General features: G+C 55.1%; 1 protein-coding gene across 2 annotated transcripts in view; it reads left to right on the top strand.

Annotated features, from left to right (window-relative positions):
- The window catches only part of cdkal1 (CDK5 regulatory subunit associated protein 1-like 1), a 374,306-nt gene that overhangs the window by 213,610 nt on the left and 147,686 nt on the right, over nt 1–13,010 (top strand). For both annotated transcript variants that reach the window (XM_035380803.1, XM_035380794.1), the window contains exon 10: nt 641–786. In XM_035380803.1, coding sequence (XP_035236694.1) covers nt 641–786 — 146 coding nt within the window. The remainder of the gene's footprint in view (nt 1–640; nt 787–13,010) is intronic.

Below are 13,010 nucleotides of genomic sequence, written 5' to 3'. Positions count from 1 at the left end.
CGTAATTTGGGGAAGGGCGCGATGCCAAGGAGAACGTGGCGGCTCATCAGAGAGCCTCTTATCGCCGCGCTCGCCCTTTCACGTTCGCGAGTCGCGTCGGGCGCGGACGAGGGAAACGCGCGCCGGCTTCGTTTCCGAAACGGGATTTGACGGAGCGGAAGGGGCGCGGTCACGGATCCTGCTTCGACGGCGAGCCGTCCGTCTTTGAACGCGCGGTGTGCCGGGGAGCGAATCGATCGGAGGCATGTAGATGTTTCCAGTGTGAAAGAGGCTAATGATTTCACTGTGCTCTCTCTCTCACCCGCTGAACCCTCACAGTAAATGCAGGTTCCAGGGATAAGACCGCCCACTGAGATGTGTGTGTGTGTGTGTGTGTGTTGCGTGTGTGTGTGTGTGTGTGTGTGTGTGTGTGTGTGTGGTGTGTGTGTGTGTGTGTGTGTGTGTGTGTGTGTGTGTGGCGTGTGTGTGTGTGTGTGTGTGTGTGTGTGTGTGTGTGTGTTTGTGTGTGTGTGTGTGTGTGTGTGTTGCGTGTGTGTGTGTGTGTGTGTGTGTTGCGTGTCTGGCTCTTTCTATGGGTGACACATATTGAGGATTCCCCTCATTAATTTAACTGAAATGCCTCTTTTGAACTCCTCCACAGGAAATGGCCAAAATCCTCAGTCACCCGCGGGTGTACGCCTTCCTGCACGTGCCCGTCCAGTCCGGCTCCGACAGCGTGCTGATGGACATGAAGAGGGAGTACTGCGTGGCCGACTTCAGGCTCGTCGTCGACTTCTTGAAAGAAAAGTAAGTGGTGAAAGCCAGTTCTCAGGCCGTACGCGATTCTGCTATGTCACTTTCTCAGCCGCGGTCCCTTCTCTGTCTCTTACCGTCTCTGCTTTCTGCCTGTCTGAATAAAGCAGGAAATACAGACTGCCTGCTATCCGTTAAAAAAAATAAAAGGACAAGTGAGCCCCTGCGAAAAGGGAGGGGAAACCCCCTGCCCGAGGGGGCGGAGGTGACGGGCGCGAGGTTTTCTGAGCCGTTTGTTTTGCCGAGTGTCAGAAGGCCTCGATGGGGTCGTTGCCCTCCCTCAACCCCCCGAACCCAGGGCTTGCGCTCTTGGCCCCGAACCCTCGAGCCCTCGCCCCGCTCTGCCCCTCGTCTTCCTTGTTCTCGCGAGCTGTGAGACAGGCCGGTGTGTCCGCTCGTTGATGCCAAACCAGAAACGAAATTGCAGTGTAGAAACGGCATGTAGCCCAGCGCTAACCGGCGGTTACATACGGAAGCGTACAGAACGGAAGCGTACAGAACGGAAGCGTACAGAACGGAAGCGTACAGAACGGAAGCGTACAGAACGGAAGCGTACAGTACGGAAGCGTACAGAACGGAAGCGTACAGAACGGAAGCGTACAGAACGGAAGCGTACAGAACGGAAGCGTACAGTACGGAAGCGTACAGAACGGAAGCGTACAGTACGGAAGCGTACAGAACGGAAGCGTACAGAACGGAAGCGTACAGAACGGAAGCGTACAGAACGGAAGCGTACAGTACGGAAGCGTACAGTACGGAAGCGTACAGAACGGAAGCGTACAGTACGGAAGCGTACAGAACGGAAGCGTACAGAACGGAAGCGTACAGAACGGAAGCGTACAGTACGGAAGCGTACAGAACGGAAGCGTACAGTACGGAAGCGTACAGAACGGAAGCGTACAGAACGGAAGCGTACAGAACGGAAGCGTACAGAACGGAAGCGTACAGAACGGAAGCGTACAGAACGGAAGCGTACAGAACGGAAGCGTACAGTACGGAAGCGTACAGAACGGAAGCGTACAGAACGGAAGCGTACAGTACGGAAGCGTACAGTACGGAAGCGTACAGAACGGAAGCGTACAGAACGGAAGCGTACAGTACGGAAGCGTACAGAACGGAAGCGTACAGAACGGAAGCGTACAGAACGGAAGCGTACAGAACGGAAGCGTACAGTACGGAAGCGTACAGAACGGAAGCGTACAGTACGGAAGCGTACAGTACGGAAGCGTACAGAACGGAAGCGTACAGAACGGAAGCGTACAGAACGGAAGCGTACAGAACGGAAGCGTACAGTACGGAAGCGTACAGTACGGAAGCGTACAGTACGGAAGCGTACAGAACGGAAGCGTACAGAACGGAAGCGTACAGAACGGAAGCGTACAGTACGGAAGCGTACAGTACGGAAGCGTACAGAACGGAAGCGTACAGTACGGAAGCGTACAGAACGGAAGCGTACAGAACGGAAGCGTACAGAACGGAAGCGTACAGAACGGAAGCGTACAGAACGGAAGCGTACAGAACGGAAGCGTACAGAACGGAAGCGTACAGAACGGAAGCGTACAGAACGGAAGCGTACAGAACGGAAGCGTACAGAACGGAAGCGTACATGTCCGCCGGTCACTTGGTCTGGTTTTATCGAGCGGCGGTTCCCTTTCAGCCTCCGGTGCTCAGACCTGTTTGGGAGAAATGGGATCGAGGCGAGTCGGTCTTGCGGTGGCACAGGGACTCGTGTGGCTTTGCGTGAGGGCCGGTCAAAAACGCTTTTACGGCAGAGGCAGCGGTGGTGACTAACCAACGAACTGAAAAATGAGCGCCCTGACATTTCGTTAGTTAACGCCCGGGGCCTGCTAACCGCAGGCCTTCTACTTTAGCGCTTTTTGCAAAGGAGGCCTCCCGCTCCGTCTGTAAGTGTCCGTCGGGAGAGGGCGATTCGAGGCTTTGAGTTGTGTAAAGCGTAAACGCTGTGCACAATTGCGAGTTTTGCCTGACCCATTTTATCAGAAGGCTGGAAGATTGCTCTCGCCAGAAAGAAAGCCTCACCTCCAATTTCCCTCTCCCTCCAGCATATTGCTTCCCAAATTTCAGAACCCCCCCCCCCCGTCCCAAACGGATTACCTTTCCTGATTCGTCAGGCCCCTGCCATCGAGAGCGGACCGTGTCATTAGCACTTTAAATGGGCGAGGTGCTCACCGCTGAAACGGTTTACCCCTGACCGCGGGGTGGCTCCGGCTGCTCCGTGACATCACCGGCGGCGCTCGACCTGCCGCCAGAGGCCCGGCCCCCCTTCCCTCGCGCGTGGAAATTGGGGCACGGCACCGGGGATCTTTCGGCCCGCCTCCCCGTCGCCCCGACGACCACCCGGGGGCGGGTTCATTAACCCAGGGCCCGCCCCCCCTGTCCGCGGGAGCAGGCTGCGGTGTGGAGATAGGCCTGTCCAGCCTAATCCGGGCAGCTCGGCGCTAATGGGAGCTGACATCAGCCCCCAACAGCCGGAGCGCGCGCGCGAAGGCACGCCGAAACCAGCCCGCTGGCGGGGCGGCGGACCCCGTGGGGCCCCGGCGCAGAGTGGGGGGGGGGGGAATCTTCCCAGCGCTCGGCCCGCAGGTACGCCGCGGTGATGTATCACATGACCCGTTTCTGCTGCGGAGCGCAGTAGCCCCCCAACCTGACCCGCTGGACTCGGGGCATCGCATACGTGTGGCGTGTGAACTGCGGCACGTTGCAGCGTTCTCCACGCTCCCTAAAGCCGTGTTCCCAGCTCAGCGCTGCAGGCATCTCTGACTGCGGTGAACGCCTGTGCGACGAACACGAAAAGCTGTTCGGGAGAAAAACATTGGACTCGCAAAGTTTTATGTTGTTGAGAACACGTTCTTCACAGTGGTATTGTTTTGCCTTTTAAAATGTGCCTTTTAAAATGTTTTTCATCAGTCCGTGTGTGAGGGAACGATCCGTGCGAACGAGGCTTGCCTGCAGTGTTGACTCCGATGATTGTGGGGGTGTGGGGGTGGGGGTGGGGGTGGGGGGGGGGGGGGGGTGCAGTCCATGCGTCAGCTTTTAATGTGTTTTGGTTAGGATGTGGGGAATAAATAGTCCGTATCTGCGCGAGGAGGCTAACAATGGAAAACGGTGACCCCCGGACTCCGGTTCAGTCCGTCCTGCTAACAATTAGTGTTTGTGCAGCGGAGCGGAGCGGGCGGGGCCCGGGGCCCGCGGAGACGTGCCAGGGAGCGCGCCCGGGCTCCTGTGATGTCGCTCTGACCGCGGCGTTTGGCGTGTGCCGGGGTCCCGCGGACTCGGCGTCGGGCGTCCCGCCAGGCCCCTCCGCCCGCGCTCACGTCAACCTTTGTTTTATTTCCTCCGTTCCCCTTCTCCCGACCCCTCCTCTTCCTCCCTCCCTCCGTCCCCCCGCTCCCGCTCCCTTACCGCCACCCCCCCCCCCCCTCCTCCATGCCGAAGAATTGGCAGCCGTTCCCAAAACAACAGCTGGATTTGACATGAACCAGGAGGGTTCGTGCGGGGAGAGGAGAGATCGTCTGGGTGCAGGGAAAGAGAGAGCGAGAGAGAAGAAGGGAAAGAGAGAGAGAAGGGAGAGAGAGAGAGAGAGGCGAAAAAGAGCGTGAGAGAGAGAGGGATAGGTTGTCTGAGACCTGCGTGCGGACCGCCTGTGGAAAATGCGTAAAAGGACACTGCGTGCGGAGGTGGCTCGGAGAAGTCGCAGTCACGCTCGGGGTCCTGCCCGGCGGCTCCGAAAGGCGGTAATTATCGCGGCCCTTCTTCACCATGACCCAACGCCGTGTCACTCTGACATGTCCGTTCGCCTCCAGGAACACGCTGTTGTTTACGAGCAGCTTGCTTCTGTCTTCCGTCACGACCCCCTAATTGTTGGCGATGCGACCGCTGTTGCCTTGGCTGTCTTGGCAGAATCCTCTTGGCAGCTGCCTGGACAGTGTGGACAGTGTAGTTGGTCTTGCGTGACACTTTGGGTCTGCTTAGTGTTCAGGGATGTTCTGGTCTCTAGAACGTGGCCTGAGCTGTTTATCTGTCTGTTGGATCAATGGGGTAATGATTCAAGCTGGGCGTTTGTCACGAAAACTTTTGTCATGGAGAGGTCGTGGCAAAGTTGTTGAAAATCATGGAGAAAAAAAAAACCAGCAAGCAGAAATCACAGAGTGTTTTAAAAAACATAAATGTATTAGTAGGAAATGGTTGAAATAACATGTGCTACCTGCAGCAGCAGTAACAAGTACTTGAAGTTTAAAAAAAAAAAAAATCAGCAGGCAGGTGCCGCTAGGAACAAATACGAGTAAAATGCATTAGTAGGCTGGTGCATCTATGGCTTTGGTCTGTCACAGAAAGGAAGAGCATGCTTTTTCGCCTTTAGCGAAAATGTGTTAGAGACAGCGCATGCTTAAATTCGCCTGCTTAAATTACATTTGTTAAATAATGAAACAGGGTTACCGTGTGTCTTGTTATTGTTACAACATGTTGTACTTTGCAAGGTTTGAGTCTTTGATAGAGCACCTGTTGTCACTGACAGCATTACTGTAATGGCAAAAGGAGTGCTTGGCGTGAACGCTGTTGACAGGGGCCGTCAAACGTCCGATTGCAACGCCTGACAAGGACTTGGATCTTGATCCCGGAGCATTCCAGAATCTATACGCGTTGTTGCACTTTGTTTCTCGTAGCATATGACAGTACGGTTAAAACGCTCAGGCCCTGTATTCATCACGCTGTAGGCCACGTTAATGTTGACAGTTACCATCCAAAACTGCCAAAAAAACACAAAAAAACATGGAAAGTCACGAAACTGCCAAAAAAAAAAAAAAAAGTTAAAATCACACAATCCGTGACACCCACGACTTCTACTGACGAACCGAGGCGTAGCGGTGATGATTGTTGCCCTGGGCAGACAGCTCGGCAGCTGGAGATCACAGGAAGTGAGAATTCACCGCCCCCCCCCCCCCCCCCCCCCCCCGCGCTATCTGAGGCGAGGTTCGTAATGCTGCCCCCACAAACGCAGCTCCTGACCGTAGCCTCCACGCTCGGTCTCTGGAAAGTAAAACCATCAGCGGAGAAATTCTGGCCGTGGGTTTGAAGTCACTGTATCACCAAGGCCCAGGTGCATCTTGGGGAGTTTTCCTTTGAGCCTTTGCTCGGTCCACGAGCTTGCACCCCTTGCCCCCGGGTGCTTCAGAAGCTGGGCTGGCGGCTAGCGCTTTGTAGCGGCTACGCTGTGCCCGCCGCCTTGTTTGTCTGTATTTCCGATGACTGACAAAAACAGCAGGCAGTCTCATTAAGTCCTTACAGTGTGTCTGACCATCCTTTAATCAGTCTGCTGATTGTGACAGATGGCTGGCATCATCGCTGAGATTTCAGGAAACATGGAAAAGGCCCTGTTATTCAACCTGAGCATATAGATGCTGAAGCATGTTTTGGCTTGTCCTGCTCTGTGCATTGACTTCATCTGCTGTATTGAACACAACAGGAGGGCCTTGTGGGAATTAGCATTTGCTTGGTCGGATTGATCTGCGCGCGTTTATGTGGGTCTGATGGATCTGTGTGTGTTTATGTGGGCCCGATGGATCTGTGTGTGTGTTTATGTTGGTATCGTGAGTCTGTGTGTTGGTCTGATGTATCTGCGTATGTCTGTGTTGCTCTGATGTATCGGGGTGTGCTTGCGTTGATCTGATGGACCTGTGCGCATCTGTGTTGCTCTGATGTATCGGGGTGTGCTTGCGTTGATCTGATGGACCTGTGCGCATTTGCGTTGGTCTGATGAATCTGTGTGCGTTTATGTTAGCCTGATGGACCTGGGCGCGTTTGCGTTGGTCTGATGAATCTGTGTGCGTTTATGTTAGCCTGATGGACCTGGGCGCGTTTGTGTTGGTCTGATGAATCTGTGTGCGTTTGTGTGGGTCTGATGGATCTGTGTGCTTTTGTGCGGGCCTGATGAATAATGCTGTCAGGTGGATGAGAAGTTGTGATGAAGTTCAGCTAGGCCTCATTCATCTTGGGGGCGGGGGGGGATGAGGAGGGGTCACAGCGTTCGGGTCGAACAGTCATAATCGGGAAGATGGCTGATCTTCGCTTTCACATTTTGAGCTTGGAGCCCGTCTGACTGACACACCTCTCGCATTAGCGAGCGCACATGCACACACACACACACACGCACACACACACACACAGGCGTTATGCGCGCCCCGGTCTAATTTGTTTCAAGTTCTAAATGATGTTTTTGTATTTGTATTACCCGGCGTAATATAGAAAACAAACAGCAGAGTGGAGATCAGCAGACGCATGAAGAGCGGGTTGAGATTGAGGACAGTAACGCGGAGGGCAGGGACGAGTAACAGTGGATGAGGCGGAATTGCTTTTGCGCTGAAGAGCCCATCTACTCTTTTTAATATCTTATAACATGCATTTAAAGGGCTTTTCAGTGATATTCACTGCCTGTCATTTGACTCAGTTGAATCATAATGTGTCCCCATTTGGGGAGATGAGCTTTGAGCTGTGTAGTCCATTTTGTTCCACCGTTACCAGTACCAGCCGTTTTTACGGACTATACAACATTTCTTATCATTTCGCGAATGGTTTAGACTTTTTTGAACACGTGCGGCACAAATACTTCATTCATTTCCCCACCTGTTGTATATATTTTCTTCATTAAAATTCGTACGACGGTGTTAATGTCTTTCGTGTTAAGAGCCCCGCCTATCGGTTTCACCGTTTCCCTCTCCTTTTGAAGATAAGGAAGTCGGTTCCGTGCGTCCGCGGCTGACTTTTTGAGCGAGCGTTTTTACACTTTTTTAAATTAGAAGCGGAGGCATTGTCTTGTGTTACGGCGCTCTGGGCCGCGCTTCTTTCTTAATTATCTCTCTCCCAGACTGTTGTTTTAGTAGCGCGTGGAGCGAGCGCGCCGCGCGGATCTGGCGGCCCTGCTGACCCGCGAGCGTGAAAGCGGTGGGCGTCGCTTCGTGCGCTTTAGCAATTAATGAGATTTCCCAGATTACGCCGCTGGAATATTGAGCCCTGCCAGCAAACGGAGCTGACGTCTCCCTGCTTCGCTTTATGCAAAGGCGCTGGCAAATTTGTGGCCCTTCTTCTTAGGTGCGGCGACCAGATAAAATTTGACGCCGTTTTTAAACTCCTAAAACGCGGTTAATTCGCCCTGCCGGAATGAATTCGCCGCGTTCTCGTCGTGGGGTGCTGTCCGTCTGGCGGACGTTTGTTCCGACTGAGCAGTTCTGCATTGCGCGTCGCCTGAAAGCGATCGAGAACAACTCTTCGAAATCCAATTTCGTTTTTCTAAAATGATTTTTTTTCTTTCCCCCTGATGGCGTAACCTGCTGATAAAGACGGCGATTGAGATCTCTTTAGAGTCCGGGCTGCCTGTGTGCGCCCATCCCTGTCCCAGTTCCCTCCTGTCTGCAGAAACGAGGCCCAGGTCACGGTAGCCGTCCGCCGGTCCTGCGTCAGAAATCCGCCGGGTCTGGAGTCGGCCCCTCTGCTCGTAACTCGGCCAATCGGGGATATCGGAGGGAGTCCGCTCTCCTGCGTCGCCGGGAACGCATCGCTCCTTAATCCGAGCCGGGGACCGGGCCGTCCGAACGGTCAAGCAAGCACGCCTTTTTCATTACGCCTCTCACTGCTGCCGCCGTTACCGCCGCCGCCGCCGCCGCCAAGAGCTTATTTTCATCTGCGGGCTCGGGGCGGACGCGGCTGCGGCCGGCGGCTCCACGGCAGCCGGCTTGTCATCTCCGGGGCTCCCGCTGTTAGCAGAGGACAATAACTCCACTTAAACACGTGTTTTCTGTTAGCCATTCTCATATTTTACAGGCATCGGCCTCTGTTTAATGAGAATGCTTCCAGGGCCTGAAATCGGCTTTGTGTGTAGTTGTTCTCATGAATCCATGGTTACATCGGTCACAAGGGGTGGTTATTTAATATTTTAAAATGCGCTTCTTTTGAATAATGTCAGTAAACAGAATAATAGAAGTCTTTTGGACATGGTTCCTACTGTCATAGTTTGGCTCCCGGTGATTTTGGGAGCATTGGGCCGGTTACAGAAAGGCAGGCCGAACCTCGGTGACCAGCCCGCTGAACGCTCAGGAGCGTTTGCTCAGACGCTCCGTAGCTCACTCCCGCCTCCTCGCTTTTTGACCCCGGGAACCGCCCCCGGCCCGGCATATCCGAAAACAAAATGGCGTCATCCCCCTGCGTTCCCACAGGAAGTCCCCCGCGAACAGGAAGCGCCTGCGAGCGTTCCCTCCTCTTACCGGCGGCTCCTGTCCTCGCGCTGCGGGCGGCGGCGACGGCGCTTTCATCCTCGCTTCCGTTGGGGTCTCCCTCCCCGCGGGCGGCCAGTTGTGTGTAAAGCGCGCTGATCGGCCGTCTTGAGAAGCGTCTCTTGACCTTTTTTTACGCTGGCTTCAGACGCACAGTCTTCCCCTGTTCCCCCCCCCCCCCCCCCCCCCCCCCGCTAAGACGGATAGTCGACGTCTTTTTGTGCTTTCATGTGCCGAGCTCGCGGGGGCAGACAAATAAACAGACGTGTGCGGACTGGAGCCTGCGTCTTGCCAAGACCGAGTCATGTGATCTCCCCCCCCCCCCCCCCCGTTCTGGGTCGCGGCGGTCACATGGTTTCAGTTTAGCGGCCTTGGTGGGGTTTTCCCGAGCCGGTGTTTTTGCGGCTGGGCAGCTGTTCGGCTTACCATAGAGCAGGGGTGTCAAACTCCAGTCCTGGAGGGCCGCAGTGTCTGCTGGTTTTTGGTGTGTTTCAGCGCATGTCAGTAATTCAAGTCATTGATTGGTTGAAAAGTTCACGCACCTTAATTACTCAAAGGCTTAATTACCTGCGGATTAAAAGGAAACCACAAATACCTGCAGACACTGTGGCCCTCCAGGACTGGAGTTTGACACCCCTGCCATAGAGCGTCCTCCCTCGCCACCGGAGGACTTAGGGAAAGGTGGCGGAGTTCTGGAGACATCGGAGCGCCACGTCTGGACCGCCGGGCGGAGCGCCGCGTTCGGGTTTCGGGGCGTCCCGTTTCGGTTTCAGCCCCGAAACAAAAGCGTCTGCGACCACCGCCGCCCGTCTGTAATCAACACCCGGCCGTCCGCGCCCCAGACCGACAGCCCCGCTCCCCACCGAGGAGGCCCTCGCTTTGCGTCTCCCTCCCTCCCTCCCTCCCTCCCTCCCTCCCTGCTCCCTCTCTTTAAGTCAGAGAAGAGGAGGCAGTCAGACCTGGCAGCGCTGTAAAAGCTCTGTGTGAAAGGGTCTGGCTCTCCTTTCATACGCGGCGGGCTCGCGTCTGGCTCTCCTTTCGTACGCGGCGGGCTCGCGTCTGGCTCTCCTTTCGTACGCGGCGGGCTCGCGTCTGGCTCTCCTTTCGTACGCGGCGGGCTCGCGTCTGGCTCGGCCTGCGAGTCGCTCGAGGTGAGGTGAGGCGCTGTGTGTGTGTGGTTTCTCCCTCCTCCCCGGCGTGCGTTTCCTTGCATAAGCTCTGCTCTCTCTCCCTTACCCACGTTCCACTGCTGCCTGGCTGGAGTGCGCTGTAGAAAACAGGCGCTCGCTCGCCCAATCACTCTCCAGCGCTCTCTCACTCCTCGCTCGCTCTCTCTCCCCTTCAGACACTCTCCCTCTTCACCCCGATCACTCCCCGACTCACTCTTTCTCTCCCTTTCGCTTCCTTCTCCTCCCTTCTTCTTCTCTCCTCCTGCCGCTGGAGGCCGAGCCTCAGGAGCCCTTTCGGGACGCTGAGAGAGAAGGATAACAGGGAGGAGCCCCAAATCTGCACTGGGACCTGCAGGGGAACCTTGACCGGCTTGGAGCCTGAACAATTTCTATATCAGTCACAGCTTCCTCCCGGAGACATGGGGAGAGAGAGGGGGAGGGAGGGAGGGAGAGAGAGAGGGAGGGAGGGGAGGAAAGTGAGAGGGGGGCTTAAAAAGAAAGAGAGGGGGAGAGAGATCAGGCTATACTCACAGACACTCGCGCACAGGCAGAAAGGCATGCACACACACACACACACACACACACACACACACACACACACACACACACACACACGTATGGTCTATTATAACTATACACTCTCAGATGCACTCATACGCACTCACTCACGCCCACAACGTGCCCGTGCACACCACCACACACACTCACTCTCACAGACACACATGCACACACACACACACACTCACACACACACACACACACATGCGCACACACACACACATATGCACTCACACACACTTGCTCATACACACACACACATGCATGCGCGCACACACACACACTCTCACACACACACAGAACGCGAGCGAGCGGGTGTTTTGCTGTGTGTGCTCTGTGTGAGTGGCTGACTCACTGGCCTCTCCCTGCAGGTAGGGCGCTCTTGTGTTCCCTGTTTTTGTCCGGGTTCAAAGAGCGCTTTAGAAAGCGGGCGAGCCGAGCGCCCGGAGGCCCCGTCTCCCAGCGGCAGCTGGGCGGAGACGCGCCGGCGAGAGGGAGGCCGCACGCCAGCCGGTCCCCCCCCCCCCCCCCCCCCCCTGCGTCAGAGCCGAACAGCCAGGGACTCCGAACGCTCGCGAGCCGAAAAAAAAAAGCTCCACAAAAGCTCCGCTTCCCCCCCGTTGGCCACGGCCGCCGGCAACCTATCGCAATCTCGGGAGGTGAAAGGAACCAGGCGGGAGGCCACGGTTTTGTTTTCTTTCTGCTGTGTTTTTTTTTTTTGGGCCGGGCCACTTAACTCTTTGGTCTGTCTGATCCCTCCATTGTGCGTTCGGAAGGCAGGAGCTGCAGGCAGCGGGCAGCCCGCAGGCAGCTGTGAGGAGCCAATCGTGCGCCGCTCTCCCCTCTCTCGTATCGCCACGGGCAGCCCGGGTCTGACCCCAGCCCTGGAGTTCGGAAGCCGGCTTGGCTGCTTTGTTTCAGGCTGCTGGGAGGAGGCGGGTCAGCTGTGGACCCAGGCCCGGTCCGGTCGAACCCGGAGCCCGGGATTGGAATGCGCTCACTGGGTCAGGCACTGTTACTCATGTTCACGGGGTCCTGGGGTTCAGAGGGACTCCGTGAGGTGGGGAGGGGGGGGTGTTTTTCTTTCCTGCTGAGACACCCCCACTCACCAGCAGGCTTCTTTACACAAACAGTCTGACTGCTGGCCCCTCGGGGGTCCCCGGGGTCAGATACCACTGCCCTTACCGGGTAACACGGCCACATTCTCACCCTCTCCCCTCTGCGGCTGCTCTGCGGCGCACTGAACCCCCAAGTATATTTACTTAAAATAAATAATAAAAATAATAATAATGATTAGTATCATCATGATAACAATCATAATAATAATAGTGGCTGGACATGACCTCATATGGTGAAGCATGCATTACTTCATGCCTTGGTCTTGTTCGACATGAAACGCTGATGGATGTTGGGTAAACTGCAGGAAGGCCGCTGGAACCCGATCCAGCGCTTGCTCCCGGGATTCATATTTGGATAACGACGTGCATGAGAGGCCTGGGGTCGGTGTGACGGCGTCCGGTTTCCCCCCGTCTATCGATAGTTTACCCGCTGCAGCCGTTTCTAGGATCAGTGCGAGGTTCTGCGTTCGGTGTCGGCCAAATCGCCGATCGGTCGGGGTGTTGGTCACCGATGACCAGGCGTCGTAACGCCGCGTTTTGCCTCGCCTTTGTTTCGGTTCCAGGGGGGTCCGGTGGAAAGGTTTCTCCCCCTGCTCTGATGTTGCGTTTTTAAAACGCCACCGCTATTGCAGTCGCCCTCTCGCAGACGGAATTAAAGTGATTTATAATCAAAGGCTCCCATTAGAATAAATGACATGAGCCGGTGATCAATGCGACATTAATGTGGAGTAAATGGACCCTCATCACCTTTTAACAGTAATTCGCTTCGCCGAGATGAAGCGGTCTGTATGTACAGTAGGTCCTTACGTCTTGAGGAATTCATTAAAGATATTGCTGAGCGGGGTAATCAGTCTCTGCTTTGGCTCAATATTCATTAACTGTACTCCCATACATAATTCTGAGTCCTAAAAGATGTATTGTTTTATTAAAATGGTTAATTTGCTTTACTTTATGAAAATAGACTTTTGCAATCAATTAAAATCACATTATTCGAAATTCGCTTTATGCAATCGCATGTGAACAAATCCCATTACGCGAAGATCTGAGGAGCCGTCTGCAGGGGAAGCGGGGTTTCTACACAAAGAGAG

This window comes from Anguilla anguilla, chromosome 1 (assembly GCF_013347855.1).
Source record: "Anguilla anguilla isolate fAngAng1 chromosome 1, fAngAng1.pri, whole genome shotgun sequence".
Lineage (NCBI taxonomy): Eukaryota > Metazoa > Chordata > Actinopteri > Anguilliformes > Anguillidae > Anguilla > Anguilla anguilla.
Note: the sequence above shows the minus strand (reverse complement) of the source record. Positions and strands in the feature narration are given on the sequence as shown.